This window comes from Hemitrygon akajei, chromosome 6 (genome assembly GCF_048418815.1).
Source record: "Hemitrygon akajei chromosome 6, sHemAka1.3, whole genome shotgun sequence".
NCBI classification, from domain to species: Eukaryota; Metazoa; Chordata; class Chondrichthyes; order Myliobatiformes; family Dasyatidae; genus Hemitrygon; species Hemitrygon akajei.
The window spans coordinates 96,300,029-96,322,859 of record NC_133129.1 but is presented as its reverse complement, the minus strand read 5'-3'; the positions used below and the strand labels follow the sequence as shown (position 1 = coordinate 96,322,859).

The 22,831-nt window shown below is 46.2% G+C and overlaps 1 protein-coding gene across 1 annotated transcript; it reads left to right on the top strand.

Annotated features, from left to right (window-relative positions):
• Positions 1-3,442: 3,442 nt before the first annotated feature.
• Positions 3,443-22,831, top strand: LOC140729313 (transmembrane protein 272). The gene is made up of 5 exons (XM_073048931.1): positions 3,443-3,724; positions 13,855-13,943; positions 17,526-17,576; positions 18,929-19,132; positions 22,359-22,831. The coding sequence occupies exons 2-5, from the start codon at positions 13,874-13,876 to the stop codon at positions 22,562-22,564; spliced, it is 531 nt and encodes a 176-aa protein (XP_072905032.1). The 5' UTR covers positions 3,443-3,724; positions 13,855-13,873; the 3' UTR covers positions 22,565-22,831.

Below are 22,831 nucleotides of genomic sequence, written 5' to 3'. Positions count from 1 at the left end.
CCAGCTTCCCAAGCATCATCTCCCTAGTAATAGCAGCTGCACTCATTCCTGCCTCCCCCCCCCACACCCTCGAACTTCCAGCGTGCTATTAGTGTCTTCCACGGTAAAGAATGGTGCAAAATATTTGTTCAGTTTGTCTGCCATTTCTTAGTCTCTATAGCACCATTTTCCAGTGGTCCAATATCTACTCTTGTCTCTTTTACTCTTTACATACTGTATCTGGAAAAACTTCTGGTATCATTTTTGATCCAATTGGCTAGCTTACCTCCAAAGTCAACTCGCCCCCAAGCCTTCTGATGGTTTTTAAAAATTTCCCCATCCTCCACCTTCCCACTAATTTTTGCTCCATTATATGCCCTCTCTTCTGCTTTTATGTTGGCTTTGACCTCTCTTGTTGCATTATCCTGCCTTTAGAATACTTGTTCTCCTTTGGGATGTGTCTATCCTGTGCCTCCTGAATTGCTCCCAGAACCTCCCGCCATTGCTGCTCTGTTGTCATCCTTGGTAGTGTCCTCTCCCAAACAACTTTGGCCAGCTCCTCTCTCATTCCCTGTAGTTCCCTTTACTCTGTGGTAATACTGATACATCTGACTTTAGCTTCCCCCTCTCAAATTACTGGATGAATTCTATCTTATTATGATCACTGTTACCTATGGGTCCCTTTACCTTAAGCTCCCTAATTATATCATGATCATTACACAACCTTGGTCCATAAATGCTGATTCCCTAGTGGGCTCAACCTGAAGCTGCTCTAAAAAGCCATCTCAGGCACATTCCACAAATTCTCTCTCTCGGGGTCCGGCATCAACCTGAATTTCCCAATCTATCTGCACGTTGAAATCCCCCCATGACTAACATAATACAGGTGTTTCCCCCCCCCACCTTTACAAAGGTAGAGCGTTTCCAATGAAACCTTTCTTAAGCCAAAATGGCGTAAAGCGAAGGACCATTAATTTACATGGGAAAAAATTCCGTATAAACGAAAATCCTCTTTGTAATGCGAAAACAGGTTACCAATGTAGGTCTTTTGTAAAAGCGGAGCGGCGTAAAGCCAACATTCGTAAAGCGGAGGCACGGCACTCTCTTTCTGCTGTGCTTTTTCTACCTCCACAGGTTTTTGTACACCACATCCTGCCGCTGTTCAGAGGTCTGTAAACAGCTCCCATCAAAGTGACTTGGAGTCATAGTTCCATAGAGTAACAGTTATGGAACCCCACAGCACAAAATCTAGGCCCTTTGGCCCATCTAATCTGTGACAAACTTTTATTTTGCCTAGTTCCACCAACCTGCACATGGACCAAAGCCCTCCATACCCTACCCATCCATGTATTTATCCAAACTTCTCTTAAACATTGAAATTGAACCAGCATCCACCACTTCCACGGGCAGCTTGATCCACACTCTCACCAGCCTCTGAGTGAAGAAGTTCCTGCTCAGCTTCCCCTTAAGTTGTTCACCTTTCACTCTTAACCTATGACCTTTAGTTCTAGTCTCACCAACCTCAGTGGAAGAAGCCTGCTTGAATTTACTCTATCTATACCCCTCATAATTTTGTATACCTCTACCAAATCTCCACTAATTCTTCTATGCTCTAGGAAATAAATCCCTAAACTACTCAACTTCAGAAGTTATAGAGGAAGTTTGACTAGGTTGGCATTTTATTCTGCTTTGTGCTATTCTGTGATTCTGCCCCTCACCACACACAGAGGGAGGGCGATTTACACTTTACCCACTGATCTCGCCCATCGTTGGGATACAGGAGGAGGTGCAAACTACACACACACACACACACACACACACACACACACACACACACACACACACACACACACACACACACACACACACACACACACACACACACACACACACACACACACACACACACACACACATTTCCATCCTAGCCCAGAGTTCTCTGGTTCATAGCCCTGGGTCAAAGCCGTGTGCAGGTGAGGGATAGGAGACATGGGGAGTGGATTAGAATGTGGTGGTCATGAAAGGACTGGTGTAACAATGAACGCTGGGGATGGTGGATACTCAACGGGATCTCCAAGCCCCTTTAGCCTGTATCTGTCCATGACTTAACGGTTGAACCCGGGAATTCAACCTGCCTGAGGGAGTGGTAGAAGAGGAAATGGACCAAGGGCTTGAATCTCCAAGGTATGGAAAGACCAAAGCAGCAACACATCAGATCATCTCAGAGGGTCGGGCAGTGCCTGGTAGTGTGGGGGAGGGAGGGATTGGGTCAAAATCCTGCATCAGGACTGTCAGCATCCACAGCCTCTTGTGTCTCCGTTGAAAGAAAGATCAAAGGAATCCGAAGCAGGTTTAGGGGCAGCAGAGCAATGCAAGGCTTTAAATTACTATGAGAGAGAGAGAGAGAGAGAGAGAGAGAGAGAGAGAGAGAGAGAGAGAGAGAGAGAGGAGAGACGGAGAGAGAGGAGAGAGAGAGAAGAGAGAGAGAGAGAGATAGAGAGAGATAGAGGGAGAGATAGAGATAGAGAGATAGCAAGATAGAGATAGAGAGAGAGAGAGAGAGAGATAGAGGGAGAGATAGAGATAGAGAGATAGCAAGATAGAGAGAGAGATATATATAGAGAGAGATAGAGATAGAGAGATAGCAAAATAGAGATAGAGAGATAGCAAGATAGATAGAGAGATAGCAAGATAGAGAAATAGAGAGATAGCAAGATAGAGATAGAGAGAGAGATAGCAAGATAGAGATAGAGAGAGAGATAGTGAGAGAGATAGAGATAGAAAGAGATAGCAAGCGAGGTAGAGATAATGAGAGAGATAGAGAGAGCGAGATAAATAGATAGAAATAGAAATAGAGACAGAGACAGACAGAGACAGGGGTAGTTCAATCATGGACCATTCAGAAATCTGATGGTGGAGAGGGAAATCTGTTTTGAGAGTTTTGACTGTGTGTCGTCAGGTTCCAATACCTCTCCCTCAGTAGTAACAATGGGAAGGAGGCACGTCCCAGATAGGGAGGGTGCTCCACTTTCTCGAGACCACCTTTTGAAGAAGACCTCGGTGGGGAGGACGATGCCCACGGCTGAGTGTACAACCCTCTGCCCTCCATACCAACTCCATGCATGGTGATGAAACCAACTCCGAAATTCTAAACACAAGAGACTCTACAGATGTTGAAAATCCAGATGCAACATGCACAAAACACTGGAAGAACTCAGCAGGTCAGGCAGCATCTATGGAAAAGAGTAAACTGTCAACTTTTTGGCTGTTCTTGACTTGCTGAGTCCCAGCGTTTTGAATGTCGTTCTAAAATAAGAGTAGTGTAGCTGGTCAGCACGGATATAGTGGGCCGAAGGGTCTGCGCCAGTACTGCGTGACTCTTGGAGTCGGAAAGTTTGTAATTTGGAGACGCTCCCTAACATAGAACGGTCGCTGAGTCTTCTAGTCTCCGACGAATTGATGCAAACCGCTGAATACAGGAAATAGGCTGCAATGTGATGTTGGTATCTCTCAAATTGTCTTGTGAGCGAAAGACTTTTTTAAAAAGGGCTCTGCCTTCCTCCTTGTTCGGTAGAATTGGAAAAAGTCCAGCCCTCCTTAAGCAACACCAATCGACCACGTCTCCGTCCAATTGGCCGCAGGGCACCTTAAATGGGTCCATGTCGCAATAGTTCCTGCTTTTAGTTCAGACTGTTCCCGCTCTCTGAGAAGAAACAAATTCGATTCCTGACTCGCCACCAAGAAGGTAAGTACGCCTTTACACTCTGCCCTGTCCGACAGAATTGGAAATTCCGTTTTCAAAGGTTATTTAAATCTTATGGCAGTTAATTCTCAAAAGTCCTGACCCAAAATTAACTTCACTCCAGTGGATAGACGCGTCGTTCTACCCAGCCGGCTACCTTATTTACGATTTACTTAGCACACGATATCGTCTGCTAAACCGCTATTGAATTTTGGAGAGGGAAGAAATATAGAACCGGGTGCTTTAAACTTTGAACAAAATTAAACAAAACAGGACAAGTAGAGGCGAAATACAAAAAAAAAAGTTGCCTTACATAGTCCAAGCTATTAATGTGTATCTACAAGCGAGACGGCTGATGCGGGAGACCTCGACAGACGCTCGTTCGTTATGTTCCGTGTCATATGATGAGAGCGATCACGGTCTTCCCATCACCATGATTGTTCTCGGCAAATTTTTCTACAGAAGTGGTTTGCCATTGCTGCCTTCTGGGCAGTGTCTTTACAAGACGGGTCACCCCGGCCATTATCAACACTCTTCAGAGATTGTCTGCCTGGTGTCAGTGGTCACATAACCAGGACTTGCGATCTGCACCGGCTGCTCGTACAACCATTCACCACCCGCTCCCGTGGCTTCACGTGACCCTGATCAGGGTGGGTTGGGGGGTAAGTGGGTGCTACACCTCGCCCAAGGGTGACCTGCAGGCTAGCGGAGGGAAGGGACGCCTTACACCTCCTTTGGTAGAGACGTTATCTCCACCCCACCACCCACTCGATAGAGGAGTTGATGGCATCTATCTGTCTCGAAGGACGATGGAGTGTCCGATGTAGAGTTGAGTTATAGAACATGCAGAATGCTGTGCTGATGTATATTTTCTCCTCTATACATGCTGCCTGGCCCGCTGAGTTCTGCCAACATTATGCGCGTTGCCCAAGATTCTCGGCAGAGAGACACGCCCTCTTGTTACCACCCTCTTGGATGGAGGTTCTGACAGTCCACGCTCTGCCTCTCATATTCCGCAAGTCTCTGTCACTCCAAGTAGGATTCTTTTTAACCTTGAATAATTTTTTGACAGTCAAAGTACATTGAAAATTCCAAACTCATCTCTGAAATCACCAAATCAGAATTGGGTTTAATATCTCCGGTATATGTCCTGAAGTTTGTAATGTGGCAGCAGTACATTGCAATACATAATAACAATTCTGAACTACAGAAAGAAGTATGTCAAATAAGCAGAGCAGAAAGAGGGAAAAGTAGTGAGGTGGTGTTCATGGGGTCAATGTCCATTCAGAAATCGGATGGCGGGGGGCTGGAGAAGCTGTTCCTGAGTCGTTGAGGGTGTGTGCCTTCAGGCTTCTGTACCCCCTTTCCAGTGGCAGGTGATGAGAAGAGGGCATGTCCTGGGTGGTGGGGATCCTTAATGATGGGTATTGCCTTTTTCTGAGGCACAGCTCCTTGAATGCCCGGGAGGCTAATGGCCGTGATGGAGCTGACCGAGTTTACAACTTACTGCAGCTTATTCTGATCTTGTGCAGTGCCACCCCTCCACCCCTCCCACATTTGGAATATTGTGTTTAGTTCTGTTTGCTCTGTTGTAGGAACAATGGCATTAAGCGGAACAGTGTGTAGAACAGATTTGTAAGGGGTGTTGCTGGGGCTAGATGTCCTGAGTTATAGGGAGAGGTTGGCCAGGTTTGATCTTTATTCCTTGCAGTGTGGAAAAATGAGTGATAATCTGTATAAAATCTTGAGGGACATGGGGTGTGTGCACAGTCTTTTTCCCAGGGGTGGGGAATTGAGAACTTGAGGACATAGCTTTGTGTTCAAAGCAAATTGATTATCAAAATGCATGTAAAACCCTGAGATTAATTTTCCTGTGGAATTTCCATGGTGACATATATTTGGGGTGGGAGAGGAGAGATTTAATAGGAACCTGAGGAGACGGTTGTCGGAGTGTGGAATGAGCTACTAGAAGAAGTGGCTGAGCCGCTTGGACAGGTACGTGGATAGGAAGAGTTTATTGCAGGGGCTCCCAACCCTTTTTTTAATGCCATGGACCAATTCCATTAAGCTAGGGATCTATCAACCCCAAGTTGGGAGCCTCTAGATTGCAGTCATGTTGGTTGGCACGGAGCCTGTTTCTATGCTGTGTGACTCTAACCCTTTCTAACCTCTTCCTAATTGGTTGGTGTAAATTGTCCCATGATTGGGTTGTCGGTTGGCTGAGGAGTGTGGCTCATTGGGCAGGATGTGCCTAATCTGTGCTGAATCAGAATCAGACTTTAATCGCCAAGTACCTATGCACATACAAGGAATTTACTTCCAGCAGATGTATCACTAGATAAATAATTGGCTTTCGGTCAAACCCTCTTAAACGATCTCTTTCTTCATTGCCTGCATCTCAGTGTACTGTCATGCAGTGTAATTGATGATCTTCTTCCCCCCCACCACCACCCCAATCCACTTGTACTTTTTATTATTGCGATGCAGCACGGAATAGACCTTTCAAGCCGTGCTGCCCAGCAATCACCCAATTAACCCTTGCCTAATCACAGGACTATTTATAATGATCAATTAACCTACTAACTGGTGTGTCTTTGGCCCGTGGGAGGAAACCCACGCTGTCGCGGGAAGGAATGTGCAAACTTGCTTACAGAGGATGCTGGGGTTGAATTCTGAACTCTGTCGCTCTGAGCCATAATAGTGTCATGCTGCCTGCTATGATCTGACCTTTCATCCCTCTATTACCTTTGGTTGTCTGGAATTGCCTCCTTAAACCTCTCTGGCTCCGTATTCCCCCCCTCTCTCCTTGTCATGTTTGTTAAAACCAGCCTAGTTACCAACCAACATCTTATGATATTTCTTCAGCTCTCTACCCCATTACAACATTATTTTTCTCTTTGCTTGAACTATTTAGCAAGGTCATTTATTTAAGTAAGCACTGGTAATAAATGTAAACCGCAGTTGTACAAGACATTGGCGAGGCTGAATCTGGAGTAAGATGTGCACATCTGGTCACCTACCTACAGGGCAGGTATCAACAAGATCAAAAGAGTGCAGAGAAAGTTTACAAGGATGTTGCTGGGACTTGAGGGCCAGAGTTGTAGGGAAAGTTTGGACAGGTGGAAATGTTATTTCCCAGAGCACAGGAGAATAAGGGGTAGTTATGTGGATGGGAGGGGTATGGAGGGCTATAGGCTGGCTGCAAGTCAATGGGGACTAGGCAGAATAAGAGTTTGGCACAGACTAGATGGCCTGAAGGGTGAGAAATGGTTTCACTGCGGTTCTGGGTTATGGACTCTGTGTTCCCTCACAGTGGAGGGTGTGTTACTATGGTAACTGCCTCTGAGGGACTGGATTCTGGCCGAATGGCTCGGCCCTGTTGAACTGATTAGATGCTGGTCGAGGTGCTTCTGTTTCTGATGGTGTGGGGTGAGGTTATCAGATGAAGTCATAATGCACAGGAACAGAATTGGACCATTCGGCCTATTGAATCTGCTCCACCATTCAATCATGGTGAATTTTATCGCCCCTCTCAACTCCATTTCCTGTCTCTCTCCACTCTCTCCATAACCTTTGACACCCTGACTAATTAGGAAACCCATCAACTTCTGCTTTAAATACACCCAGTGATTTGGCTACCACAGCTGTATGTGGCAATGAATTCCACAGAGTCATCGCCCTCTGGCTAAAAAATTCCTCCTCATCAGTTCTAAAGGTACGTCCATGTATTCTGAGGCTGTGCCCTCTTCCCACTACTGGAAACATCCTCTACACGTCCACTCTATCTAGGCCTTTCAATATTCACTAGGCCTCTCATTCTTCTAAACTCCAGTGAGTCAATAGACAATAGACAATAGGTGCAGAAGTAGACCATTCGGCCCTTCGAGCCTGCACCACCATTTTGAGATCATAGCTGATCAATTCCTATCAATACCCAGTTCCTGCCTTGTCCCCATATCCCTTGATTCCCCTATCCATAAGATACCTATCTAGCTCCTTCTTGAAAGCATCCAGAGAATTGGCCTCCACTACCTTCTGAGGCAGTGCATTCCAGACCCCCACAACTCTCTGGGAGAAGAAGTTTTTCCTTAACTCTGTCCTAAATGACCTACCCCTTATTCTCAAACCATGCCCTCTGGTACTGGACTCTCCCAGCATCTGGAACGTATTTTCTGCCTCTATCTTGTCCAATCCCTTAATAATCTTATATGTTTCAATCAGATCCCCTCTCAATCTCCTTAATTCCAGCGTGTACAAGCCCAGTCTCTCTAACTTCTCTGCGTAAGACAGTCCAGACATCCCAGGAATTAACCTCGTGAATCTACGCTGCACTTCCTCTACAGCCAGGATGTCCTTCCTTAACCCTGGAGACCAAAACTGTACACAATACTCCAGGTGTGGTCTCACCAGGGCTCTGTACAAATGCAAGAGGATTTCCTTGCTCTTGTACTCAATTCCCTTTGTAATAAAGGCCAACATTCCATTAGCCTTCTTCACTGCCTGCTGCATTTGCTCATTCACCTTCAGTGACTGATGAACAAGGACTCCGAGATCTCTTTGTATTTCTCCCTTACCCAACTCTACACCGTTCAGATAATAATCTGCCTTCCTGTTCTTACTCCCAAAGTGGATAACCTCACTCTTATTCACATTAAACGCCATCTGCCAAGTATCTGCCCACTCACCCAGCCTATCCAAGTCACCCTGAATTCTCCTAACATCCTCATCACATGTCACACTGCCACCCAGCTTAGTATCATTAGCAAATTTGCTGATGTTATTTTCTATGCCTTCATCCAAATCGTTAACGTAAATGGTAAACAGCTGTGGTCCCAATACCGAGCCCTGTGGCACCCCACTAATCACCACCTGCCATTCCGAGAAACACCCATTCACCGCTACCCTTTGCTTTCTATCTGCCAACCAGTTTTCTATCCATGTCAGTATCTTCCCCCCAATGCCATGAGCTCTGATTTTACCCACCAATCTCCTATGTGGGTGCCTTCTGAAAATCGAGGTACACTACATCTACTGGATCTCCCCCGTCTAACTTCCTGGTTACATCCTCGAAAAACTCCAACAGATTAGTCAAGCATGATTTACCCTTGGTAAATCCATGCTGGCTCGGCCCAATCCTATCACTGCTATCTAGATATGTCACTATTACATCCTTAATATTGGACTCTAGCATCTTTCCCACCACCGATGTCAGGCTGACAGGTCGATAGTTCTCTGTTTTCTCCCTCCCTCCTTTCTTAAAAAGTGGGATAACATTAGCCATTCTCCAATCCTCAGGAACTGATCCTGAATCTAAGGAACATTGGAAAATGATTACCAATGCATCCACAATTTCCAGGGCCACCTCCTTTAGTACCCTAGGGTGCAGACCATCTGGACCTGGGGATTTGTCAGCTTTCAGTCCCATCAGTCTTCTCATCACTGTTTCCTTCCGAATGTCAATCTGTTTCATTTCTTCTGTTACCCTATGTCCTTGGCCCATCCATACATCTGGGAGATTGCTTGTGTCTTCCTTAGTGAAAACAGATCTAAAGTACTCATTAAATTCTTCTGCCATTTCTCTGTTTCCCTTAACAATTTCACCCAATTCATTCTTCAAGGGCCCAACATTGTTCTTAACTATCTTCTTTCTCTTCACATACTTAAAAAAGCTTTTGCTATCTTCCTTTATATTCCTGGCTAGCTTGCGTTCATACCTCATTTTTTCTCCCCCATATTGTCTTTTTAGTTAAGTTCTGTTGTTCCTTAAAAACTTCCCAATCATCTGTCCTCCCACTCACCTTAGCTCTGACATATTTCCTTTTTTTTAATGCTATGCAGTCTCTGACTTCCTTTGTCAACCACTGAGGCCCCTTTCCCCCCTTTGAATCCTTCCTTCTCTGCGGGATGAACTGATTTTGCACCTTGTGCATTATTCCCAAGAATACCTGCCATTGCTGTTCCACTGTCTTTTCTGCTAGGCTATCCGTCCAGTCAACTTTGGCCAGCTCCTCCCTCATGGCTCCATAGTTTCCCCTGTTCATCTGCAACACTGACACCTCCGAGCTGCCCTTATCCTTCTCAAATTGCAGATAAAAGCTTATCATATTGTGATCACTACCTCCTAATGGCTCCTTTACTGCGAGATCGCTTATCAAATCCTGTTCATTACATAACACTAAATCCAGAATAGCCTTGTCCCTGGTCGGCTCTCTAACAGCTGTTCCAAGAATGCATCCCGCAGGCACTCTACAAACTCCCTATCCTGTGGTCCAGCACCAACCTGATTCTCCCAGTTCACCTGCATGTTGAAATCCCCCATAACTACTGCGACATTACCTTTGCCACATGCCAATGTTAACTCCCTATTCAACTTGCACCCAATATCCATGCTACTGTTTGGTGGCCTGTAGACAACACCCATTAGGGTCTTTTTGCTCTTACTGTTCCTCAGTTCTATCCACACAGATTCTACTTCTCCTGACCCTATGTCCCCCCCCTTGCAAAGGACTGAATCTCATTCCTCACCAACAGGGCCACCCCACCCCCTCTGCCCACATTTCTGTCCCTACGATAGCACGTATACCCTTGTACATTCATTTCCCAGGTCTGATCTCCCTGCAGACATGTCTCCGTTATCCCAACAACATCATAGTTACCCATTCGCACCTGAGCTTCAAGCTCATCCGCCTTATTTCTGACACTTTGTGCATTCAGATATAGAATTTTTAGCCCATTTCTCCTCTCTCTGTTTAAATCGCTGCCTATTGTGCTTAACCCAGCTCCCTGAACTCCCATCGGGCTATACGCCCCTAGAATTTTGTTGTCCTTCCTACATTTACTTATTCTTTCAACACATTTAACTCCATGTTCCGTCAGACCATCCCTCTGTACACGAGTCCTCCTTATCACTTGTTCCGCCCCACCTTCCTCTACTACACACTTAATACTCCGGAAGCGTGTAGTCCCCACCTGTCCTTTATTCTTCCTCTCGCTATCCTCCCTCACATTCTGGATCCCCGCCCCCCTGCAAATTTAGTTTAAACCCCCCCAAGAAGCTCTAGCAAACTTTCCTGCAAGAATGTTAGTACCGCTCCAGTTCAGGTGTAAACCATCCCTTCGGAAACAGATCCCACCTTCCCTGGAACAAGGCCCAATTATCTACAAACCTGAAGCCCTCCCTCCTGCACCATCCTCTCAGCCACATATTAATCTGTATAGTCCTTCTGTTCCTTGCCTCACTGTCCAGGCCCAAACTGTCCTTGTGTGTTAACCCTTTCATTCCTGACACCCTGAGACTCCAGCATGCTGGAAGCTGCCTTCTTGAGAATCCTGCTGAAGGGTCTCGGCCCAAAACGTCAACTGTACTCATTTCCAAGATGCTGCCTGGCCTGCTGAGCTCCTCCAGCGTTGTGTGGTGTGTGTTGCTTGGATTTCCAGCATCTGCAGACTTTCACTTGTTCGTTCTTGAGAGGCCTTTCTTCAGAAGAGTTCTTTTTGTGGGCTGTTCTAAAGGTGAGGGACAGGTAGCAGCCAATTATTGGCTGGTCTGGGCCTGTACATGTGAGAGTTGGCATAAATGGGTGCCAGGCCAGCTTTCACTCCCTGAACAGCATTCAATGCAGAATCATTGTCTAAAAGCTCTTTAAAAAGAATTATTTTGATCAACAAAGACTGCCCATGCTGGGGTTGGTGCTGCATCCAGTGTTTACCACGGTTTGTATGATCCTGTTAATGTAGTAAGTAAGTTTGCAGGCGATACCAAATGTGATGTTGTTTTGGGATGAGTAGGGTTAGTTTCGATTATGGCAAGATTGAATTGATCAGGAGAGAGAAAGGAATTGAAAAATGGGATTTATTTAGGGATAAAGCATGGTAAGGGTGGAGATGCATCTCTACCAAAGGAGGTGTGAGGTGCTCCTTCCCTCCGCTAGCCTGCAGGTCACCCTTGGGCGAGTTGTACCCCTGCTTAGACCCCCCCCCCCCCCAATCAGGGTTATGTGGATGGTCGTGGCAGGTCGTTATGAGCAGCCGGTGCTCATCACAATTCCTGGTTATGCACCCACTGACCCCAGGCAGACAGTCTCTGATGAGTATTGATAATGCCTGGGGTCACCCGTCTTGTAAAGACACTGGCCAGAAGAAGGCAATGGCAAACCACTTCTGTGGAACAATTTGCCAAGAACGATTGTGGTCATGGGAAGATCACGATCGCCCATGTCATATAACATGATGTGGTAACAGGCCCATTCTGGCTCAATGAGCCTCCACTGCCCAATTACACCATGTGACCAACTAACTTCCTGAGCTGGACGTCTTTGGAATGTGGGAGGAAACCAGAGTGCCCGGAGGAAGCCCATGTGGTCACGGGGAGAACGTACAAACCCCTTACAGACAGTGGAAGAGATTGAACACCAGTCACTGGTGTTAAGTGCTGTGTCACTGTGGTGCCCGTACAACCAGGACATTGAGGTGTTCTGTAAACATGGAACAGGCCAGTGGTAATTAAATGCCTGACTTATCCAATTCCTTCTGCCCACACAATGTCCTTATCACTGTGTTGTCTGCACCTTTTGCAACAGTATCTAAGAGCCTCTATCATTATCTGCCTCCACTACCAGCTCTTGCAGTGCATTTCAGACGCTGCACTGCTCCAGATGTAGCCCAACCAGAGACTTGTAAAGTGGCACTTTAGAAGTTGGATTCTCCCACTCCCCAGTCTGGCTCCCTTCTCACCCCTTCTCTTCTCCTCACCCGCCCATCAGCTTGTTCCCTCCTGTTCCCCTCGTCCTTCCCTTTCTCTCATGGTCCACTCTGCTCTCCTTCAGCTTTTCGGCCTATCTCCTCCCAGCTCTTTACTTCATCCCCACCTACTGATCTGACAAGATGAATGGTCAGTGTTTTTCCCCCCCCCCCACCCCCAGGGTAGGGTAGGGGGTGAATTAAGGCGGACCCGAGGGGCAAATTTTTTCCACATAGAAGGCGGTGCATATATGGAACAAGCTGCCAGAGGAAGTGGTAGATGTGAGTACAATTAACAGTATTTTAGAGACAGTTGGGTAGGTAGAAACAGGTTATGGGCCAAATGCAGACAAATAACACTAGCTCATTGGGCAACATGGTCAGTACGAGTGTGCTGGGCTGAAGGGCCTGTTTTCAGTGCTGTAAGACTCCAATATGAATGTCCTAAAACCTTTTCCATAGTTCATTAAAGAGTGAAAGCAGTCAGTAACCAACCTGTGAGTCTGCACACATTGTTTCCTTTCACAGATTGGTCGTTGGTCTAACTCAAAGTAAATTTATTATCAAAGCTTGTGTCTCTCACCATATACCACCCAGGATTCATTTTCTTATGGGCATTCACAGTAGAATAAAGAAAATAGAAGACATGAAATTGCACGCAAAGACTGACTGATGTGTGAAGGAAGAGAAATTGTGCAAATCCAATAACAGGCAAATAAATGATATTGAGGAGATGCTTCAATGTGAGTCCATAGCTTGTGGAATCAGCTCAGTGTTGTGGTGGGTGGATTGAGGGGCAATAACTGAACGTGGCAGCCTGGGGACCCTTCCGATAGCAGCAGTGAGAGAAGAGAGCGTGGCCTGGATGGTGGGGGGTACTTGATGGATGCTGCTTTCCTGTGGCATCTTTGTAGATGTGCACCATGGAGGGGGCTTTTCTTGTGGACTCCGGGCTGTAATCACCACTTTTCCATTCCTGTGCGTCGGTCGTTCCATGCCTATCCATGATGCAACCAGTCAGGGAACTCGCCGCTGTGCAAGTTTTAGATGACATGCTGAATCTCATAATTTTTTCATAAATTCTATTGTTTTTTCTGCATGAAAACCTCAGTGTATGTTAACATACAGTATGCACTCAGATGATAAATTTTAATTTGACTGACTCTGACTTTGGAGTGGTGGTACCAGGTAGGATAATTGCTGTTTTTTACGCGGCCGAGTTGCTAGCTCGACGCGTAACCCAGCGTGGATGGCAAGTGTGCAAGGAGCTGGCCAGATTCGAACTCGGTACCATGCGGCTCAAAGTCTGGCGCTGATGCCACTACACCACCAGCTGGCATGGGTAGGGGTGGCCAGGTTGAAGTAATGTGTTCTGTCTCTTGCCTTCCTTCTAGTTCCTGCACAACATGGAACATGAAAGCAGCCTTTACACTCCTTCTCCTGCAGAACATCGAGGAACGCCCTTTCTTCCCAGTTGTAACAGGTATCATTGAATTGGTTCTCTGTGGGACATGGGGATGGGGCTGGTAGCTTCCCAATACGTATAGCAGCTGATCCCAAATGATTTAAAGTTTTGTCCCTAGGCAGACACAGGCAGGGTATAAATGCCATAAAAGGGTTTTGCAGCACTGGATTTAACACACTTAAATTAACAAATTATGTTGTATCTTGCACTGCAGAATAAACGTAACACATCCTTAAAATAAATGTATTGTACGGAAGCTTGCCTTGAGAGCCAAGGTATCAGTAAGGACATGCGACAAAAGCAACGCGGTTGTTCAGGATCACCTGTGGAGAGTGCAACAAGAACTATGTCAGCCAGACAGGCTGTGAACCCTCCACTCATTTACGAGAACACAGACTGGTGCGGAAGGCATCATCCACCGTCACTGGTCTCGGTACGTGAAGACCGAGAAGGCCACCACCTTAACTGGGACACCAGGGAGGTTGTGGCACAGGCAACCACGAAGCAGGCACGAGATCTTTAGAAGCACAGTTCTCGTCTGGTAACTCCGTAAACGAACGTATCGATTTAGCTCGAAGAAACGTGAGCCCATAGAATTGAAAGGTTAACTGCAGGGTAGCCAAACAGGACCAAAGCAGGTGAACGGGGTGGGGTGGGGGGGGGGGGGTGCTATATAAACACGAGCACCTCCCAGAGAGAAACACCAACTACTGCCTGTGTACTCTAAGATTATGAGAGGCATTGATAAACCTCTGTCAGATCTCCTCTCAGCCTCCGGCACTTCAGAGAAAACAGCCTCGTTTGTCCAGCCTCATGGTAGCACATGGCCTCTCACCCATGCAGCACCCTCCGCAAAATCTCAACATCCTTCCTTCCAGGGTGAACGGAAACCATATGCAAAGTTGCGACATTACTGCCTGACTTTTGAACTCAGTGCCTTGACAAATAAAAGCAAGCACACCATATACCTTCTCAACCACCTTATCGACTTGTGTAGCCACTTTAAGGAAGCTATTGACTTGGACCCCTGCTCATCAACACTGCAAAGAGTCTTGCCATTAACAGCGTACTGTCCCCTTTACATTTGACGTACCAAGGTGCAACTCTTCACATTTGCCTGGGTTAAACTGCATCTGCCATTTCTCTGCCCATATCTGCAACTGATCTATAATTGTGTTGTATTCTTTGTCAGTCTTCTACACGGCCCACAACACCACCAACCTTTGTAACATCTGCAAACGTACTAATCTACATTTTCATCCAGGTCATCTACATCCATCACAAACAAGCAGAGGTCCCGGTACAGACCCCTGCAGAACACCACTAATTGCAGACCTCCAGCTAGAAAAGGTAACTCCAGCCCCCACCTTCTGTCTTCTCTGCACAAGCCAGTTCTGAATCCAAAAGGCCGATTCACCATGGATCCCATGCATCTTGATCTTCTGGATGAGCCTCCCATGAGGGACCTTGTCAAACACTTTACTAAAATCCATCTAGACCACATCCACTGCTCTACCCTCATCAATCATCCTCATCAAAAAAACTCCATCAAGTTGGTAAGACAACACACAGCCATGCTGGTTCTCCCCAACTAGGCCATGGTTTTCCAGATGCTCGTGAATCCCATCCCCAAGAATTCTCTGCAGTAACTAACTTCCTCACCATTGAGGTGAGACTCGCCACTCTATAGTTTCCAGGGCTATTTGCAGGTTCCTCCTTAAACAATGTAATAATGTTAGCGACTTGCCAGTCATGGACCTCACCTGCGGCTAGGCAGGATGGAAAGATATTGGTCAAGGCCCCAGCAATCTCTTCAGTTGCTTCTCTCAATCACTTGGCATTTATCCCACCAGGCCCTAGGGATTTATCTGCCTGAATAACCCAACACTACCTCCTCCCTTGCCTTGAAATGCTTCAGAGTATTGATAGTCTTGGCACTGAGCTCCCTGTCCTTGGTAAATGCTGATGGTGCTGGCAAGCAGGTGGTTCACTAAACTTCTACTACTACTACTTCCAAATATTATTCTACTGCCTGTGATAGGAACCTGGGATTTACATCTTAATGGTGTGTTTTTGGGCCAGTTGCCAACAGACTGCAGCATTAAGGCCAGGGCCAGCTTCTTTCACCAGGCACCAGATTGATCAATACACATCGATCTGATCATATATCTGACTGTACATGTATAGAAAAACCGTTATGTATACAGTCTAAACACGAGGAAATCTGCAGATGCTGGAAATTCAAACAACAACACACACAAAATGCTGGTAGAACACAGCAGGCCAGGCAGCATCTACAGGGAGAAGCACAGTCGACGTTTCAGGCTGAGACCCTTCGTCAGGACTAACTGAAAGGAAAGATAGAACGAGATTTGAAATCTGCCTGGCCTGCTGTGTTCTACCAGCATTTTGTGTGTGATGTATACAGTCTTAGTGTTTGGGCAATATCCTCCCAGATTTTCGCTCCCTATTTCTCATACATTGCGACAGAGATGCAACATAAGGTTTTTACTCCCTTGGACGTAAGAAATTAAAAAAAAAAACCACAAATCTGACACTTTGCCGTCTCCAGGGGAGTTTGGTAAGGTTTGGAGCAGAGTGAGTCCTGAAAGCCTAGCGTTCATGATTTTGGGGTTCATGTGGCGTGTGTGTGTCCTGGATTCTGTTTCTTTCCTGACTTTTGACTGCTTTGATCGGTGTGCATTTCGACACTTCGGTGAAGAGTGGCCCTCGCGGTCAGCAGTGGACAAGCAGCAGAGAGCGGAACTGACTGGAATATCCTGGTGTGATGTTTGAAATTCTACCCGTTGTTCGCCCACTTTTTGCCGTTTGCACAATCAGTTGTGTTTTTGCACTTTGGGTGCCTGATGTTTTCTTTGAACGGGTCCCATGCTGGCAGGAGGCGGAATCTGAGTTGTTTACGTACTTTGATAATGTGCTTTGAATCTTTACAGTACTCATTAGCATCTCACCCCATCTTTCACATGTAAGCAAATGTTCCCCATTATCCTTCAGTATATACTTGCGTTTAATTGGTTTTTCTTGTGAACGCTGCTTATGTGATGCCTGTAAGTCTGTTTTTATTGCTCCAGTACTTGTGCAAATGACCCGCTGGCCCGGAGATACTGGAAAGACAGGGTGTCGGGAGCCGATTTCGCCCGCTCTCTGTGATGGTCACTCCATTGCACTGAAGACTGTCCCATGCTGTGCTCCGTGCCTGCTAATGTGATAGGCGAGACTTTGTGCCTATTCTGGGACTCGGACATGAGGACTCGTTTTTAGTTCGGAATGTTATCGTTCACTTCAATTGCTTACATGATTTGTTTTCTTTCCCTTGCATATCGGGTGTCGGTCTTCCTCCTTAATTGGGTTCTTTCAGGTTTCTTGCTTTGTGGCTACCTGTAAGCAAACAATATAGTTTATACATTCTTTGATTGTAAATGTACATTGAGCCTTTGAAATGATAATAGACTTTGACAGGCACCTGTTTTGTAGAAGAGGGGATGTTTGAATGGAATGAACTCGTTGCTGGGGCGGTTTTCTGTCAGAATCCACCTATACAGTATACACATGGACTAATGCTTGCAATTCTTTTCGCAGTGTGCATGAAGCTTCTGTCTCTCCCCATGGCGATTGCTTCCATCGTGATCGGTGAGATGTTCCTCAGTTTTGAACAAAATTATTCGCTGTCATGGCCAGTGGGTGCGGCCACCGTTGCGTTTGGCTTCAAAGCAGCAAGTGCAGGAGATGTTCTGCAAGCCAGGCAGCATCTGTGGAGAGAGGAGAAACAATCAAGTCCAGAATCCTTTGAACATGGAACAATATAGCACAGGCTCTTCGGTCCATGATAGGGGTGCTGAATGAATTAACTGTCTAACAAATCCCTTCTACCAACACAGTCTCTATATCTCTGTACATTCATGTACCTATCTGGGAGCTTCAGACTCCTCCATCATATCTGCCCCTACTGCTATGTACCAGCTATCCACCGCACGTAATTTTAGAAATCTCTTTTCCAGGGGTCCCCAACCTGGGGTCCTCGGACCCCTTGCTTAATGGTGTTGGCCCATGGGAAACCCTGTTGTCAGGTCTCCTTGCCACAGCTGGCTGTGCAGCCCAAGTCACTGGGTGTATTTAAGGCAGAGGCTAATTCTTGATTAGTCAGGGCATGAAGGGACACGGGGAGAAGGCAGGTGATTGGGGCCGAGATGGAAATGGATCAGCCACGATGAAATGGTGGAGCAGACTCGATGGGCCAAATTCTGCTCGGATATCTTGTGGTCTCCCTTCACCCTCAGCCATTCCAGACAGAACAGCCCAAGTTTGTTCAACTTCCTTATAGCTCAAGCCCTTTAATCCAGGCAGCATCTACAGTACCCTCTCCAAAGCTTTCACATCTCCCTGTCTGTGCTCAACGAAGCAGTCCTCCAATCTCTGTTTCCATGTTAACTCTCAAAAGCTGTGCACCTGTCTCCGTCTCCTCTGCTCTTTGGCAAACAAACCTAATTTATCCAATCTTTGGTGATAATTATGATATTGGTTGGTTTATTACTGTCATGTGCCCTGAAGTCCAGTGAGAAACTTGTCTTGCTTGCTACTCATAGAGCTCATTTCATTACAATAGTGCAAAAGAAATCAGTTATTTGTAAACACAAGAATTTCTGCAGATGCTGGAAATCCAGAGCCACACATGCTGCCTCTGTCTCGCTGATCTGGAAGAACTGGGCAGGTCAGGTAGCATTTATGGAGGGGTTTCAAGGGCCAGAGACTCTTCGTCAGGACCACTACCCACACAATCTACATCTCATGTCTTGAACACCTCTCACCCTCCTTTACGCCGTACATGGAATTCTAGGAACTCTGGAGTACTCAAGATATATGAACTGTCCTTGGTTTGTGCAATCAAATTGCTGTCTGTGCCTCATGCAAAGAAGGAATTTTAATGCACACTTGTACATTTGAATAAAACTAATTCTTTTTTTTAATCCTCCTCTTTCACACAGGTGCAATCTATTTGCATTCTTGTACCAAGCAGTACCTCATTCCAATTTATCTGATTGTCTCTGGGAGCTTTACCATCTTCTTTGTGATCACGACACTGAAATCGTGCGGCTCCAGCGAGGAAAACTCCATGGAAGTGGCCCGTAAATCGGGCAGTGCGTGGCGGACCTTGGCATCGATCTTCTCCTTCATCTGGTTTATCTGTGGTGAGGGGTGCATTGGAAAGTGGGGGGGGGGGGGGGGAGCCTGCAACGCTGATTAGCTTTATTTCCTGCGCTGAAACGTGGAATGACATGCGTCGTTTTTGTGTCAATGACCAACACGGTTTGTGAACGTGCTGGTGCTCAGCCTGCAAGTGCTGTCCAGCATCTGATATCAACGTAGCATCCCCACAGCTTATTAACCCTCAGGTGTACGTCTTTGGACTGTGGAAGGAAAGCTAATCTTATGTGGTGACATGTATGTACACAGATAATAACTTTGAACTTTTTGAACGTTGATTAAGAGACAAGTTCATGGCATAATGCCTATGTTAAACTTCTGCCAACATCTTTCCTGATAAAACATTTGTCATTGAAAGATGCTCCTTCGATGCAAAGACTCAACACTGAAGTATCAAAGTTGGTTTATTATTGCAGAGAAGTGAAGTGCGAAACATAGAAACCCTACAGCACAATACAAGCCCTTCGGCCCACAAAGCTGTGCCAAACATGTCCCTACCTTAGAACTACCTAGGCTTACCCATAGCCCTCTATTTCTCTAAGCTCCATGTAGCCATCCAGGAGTCTCATAAAAGACCCTATCGTTTCCACCTCCACCACCGCCGCCAGCAGCCCATTCCACACACTCACCACTCTCTGCATGTTAGAAAAAAACTTACCCCTGACATCTCCTCTGTACCTACCATCAAGCACCTTAAAACTGTGCCCTCTCGTGCCAGCTATTTCAGCCTTGGAGGGGAAAAAGCCTCCAACTATCCACACGATCAATGCCTCTTGTTATCCTGCACACCTCTGTCAGGTCACCTCTCATCCTCCGTTGCTCCAAGGAGGAAAGGCCGAGTTCACTCAACCTATTCTCATAAGGCATGCTCCCCAATCCAGGCAACATCTTTGTAAATGTCCTCTGCACCCTTTCTATGGTTTCCTGTAGTGAGGCAACCAGAACTGAGCACGGTACTCCAAGTGGTGGGGGGGGGGGGGGGGGGGTGAGACTCCAGTTTGTCTTGCGTGCCACCAAAACAGCTCATTGTGTCGGGGTAAATAGTGACAACACAGAATAGAGTTCAATGTAAATTTGTTATCAGATTACAGATATGTCACCATATCCAATCCTGAGATTCATTTACTTGATAAATTTATAATAGAATAATAACACTTGATCTTAGGCAAAAGGCCGAGAAGCTATGTTGGCTGGAGTCTGGGCCTTGTGCTTTGGCTCTTGGTAGGGTCAGCCATGCCAAACAGGTCAAAGGGTAGAGGTCAGACTGAGTGGTCCACCGGTCCTCCAGGTTCGAGGGGTTCAGCTCAGGGCGGACAACCCTGACTGGTCAAACAAAATTGTTATGGAACCAGCAATGAGGAATCTTTTTTTTTATCTGTATGTGTTGGTATGGACAGACAGAGATGGAGCATCTTCACTGTTACCCCAAATGCCAGTAGCGTAATGGGCAGCAGGTCAGAATGATTGACCGTAACAGGATCAAGGAAAGACGGCACCAACTTGGGCATTCAGCCAGTGTGTGGGGGGTAAAAAACAAACCTGGCAAATGCAAAGAGACAAATAATAAAGAAATAAACAATAAATATCAAGATTATGAGATGAAGGATCTTTCAAAGTGAGCCCACAGGTTGCGGGAATGTTGGGGCAGGTAAAGTTGAGTGTAGTTATCCCCTTTGGTTCAGGAGCCTGATGGTTGAGGGGTAGTAACTGTTCCTGAACCTGGTGCTGTGAGTCCTGAGGTTCCTGTGCAGCAGTGAGATACCCTGGATGGTGGGGTCCCTGCTTTCCTGTGATAGTGCTTCATGCAGAGGCTAGGGAGGGCTTTACCCGTGATGGACTGGGCCGTATCCACTACAATTTGTTGGATTTTGCGTTCGAGGGCATTGATGTTCAGAGCAAGTGGAGGGTGGCACAGCAGCACAGCGATTACTGTGACGTTTTACCGTGCTAGCGATCGGGGTTCAATTCCTGTTGCTGCCTGTAAGGAGATTGTAAATTCTCCCAGTGTCCGCGTGCGTTCCCTCTGTGCTCTGGTTCCCTCCCACGTTCCAAAGACTTGCAGATTAGTAAATTGTGAGTATGATCTGTTGGTGCTGGAAGTACGGTGATACTTGTGGGCACTTGATGTGAATGGCACATTTCACTGTACGTTTTGATGTCTGTGTGATAAAGCCAATATATAAATCCGACCCACAGGTCTCTCCTCTACCCCCCCCCCCCCCCCCCCGCAGTTATTCACAGCCTTCCTCCTTGTACTGATCTGAATGTCTGCCTATAATCACGTACTACCAGCTCCATCTTCCTGGAGAGTGGAATCAGTCCAGCTTTGACTAAGCGGCCATTTTGGCTCTCCTGTCTTTCAATGCCAAGTGGTTCACTGGGAATGGTGTAGGCAAAAGTTCAAGTTTACTGTCATGGGCATGCATGTTCAGGGTATAAACACTATGAGAACTGACTCTTTGCAGCAGTGGTACCTTAAACACAGAAGTTAACAAAATTGTGTATGAAGCTTCACAAAACAGTGAACAGAAGCATTTTCCAGGATCAAGAGCTTAATTCATTAAGAATTTGCTGTGGTGTGTTGGTGTAGCAAAGCCAGCATTCAACAATTATAAAGAATTATATAAAATTAAATTAAAAAACATTCAACAATTATTAACAAGAGAAATTCTGCAGATGCTGGAAATGCAAAGCAATACATAAAATGCTGGAAGAACTCAGCAGGTCAGGCAGCATCTGTGGAAATAAATAAACAATCAAGGATTCAGGCTGAGACCCTTCAGGACTGGAAAGGAAAGGGGGATGATGCCAGAATAAAGAGAGTGGGTTGGAGAGAGGGGAAGGAGGTCAGCTGGAAGGTGACAAGTGAAGCCACGTGGGTAGGACAGGTAAAGGGCTGGAGAGGACAGGATCTGATGGACAAGGAGAGTGGACCATAGGGGAAAGGGAAGGAGGAGGTGACCCAGGGAGAGGTGATGGGCAAATAAGGTAAGGATAGGCAAATAGATGAGCTAAGAGGCCAGAGAGGGGGAATAGAAGAGGGGAGGTTGGAGGCTACCCAGATGGAATAGGTGTTGCTCCTCCACCCTGAAGGTAAGGCCTCATCTCGTCATGTCGGAATAATTATAAAGAATGGTATATCGTAAACTAGGAGGTTAAAGTATTGGGTGTTGTTCATTGCTTAATAATTGTTTTCTCCTCCACCCCCAGGTAACGTCTGGATTTACAGCATCTATCAGCCAGAATATATCGACAAATTATCACCCAACTACTGTGATAAAACCCTCTATCTCTTTGCTTTCTGGCTGACCACCATGATGTACGTCCTGCTTGGGCTAACACTGGTGCTTGGCTGCTGCTGGCTAGTCTTGATGTGTGTCATAGGTGGGAGCATCTTCATAAACCGACGTACATAGGAACTCTCCCAACTTCGTCCGTGGTTAGCGCAGGCCGCGTTGTCAGGCACTTGGGGCTTTTGCAGTTAATTCGTCTGGAATTCTTGTCGTGTTATTTTACAAACCCTTGCATATCTTTATTTTGCCTGTTATTTGCATACAAGTGACTTTAAGGAAGCTGATGTGAAAGAATTTGTATGTTAACTGATCAGTAACAATTTGAGTTTTAAGTAGGTCCTTGGGCAATATCGTTAAATCACTGCAATTAAATATCGCTTCAATTATTAA

Bases quoted from the DNA above. Each gene is read 5' to 3' on its own strand.
- LOC140729313 (XM_073048931.1), top strand. From the start codon at position 13,874: ATGAAAGCAGCCTTTACACTCCTTCTCCTGCAGAACATCGAGGAACGC. The intron at 13,944-17,525 runs GTATCATTGAAT...TTCTTTTCGCAG, and splicing joins TTTCTTCCCAGTTGTAACAG to TGTGCATGAAGCTTCTGTCT. The intron at 19,133-22,358 runs GTGAGGGGTGCA...CTCCACCCCCAG, and splicing joins CTTCATCTGGTTTATCTGTG to GTAACGTCTGGATTTACAGC.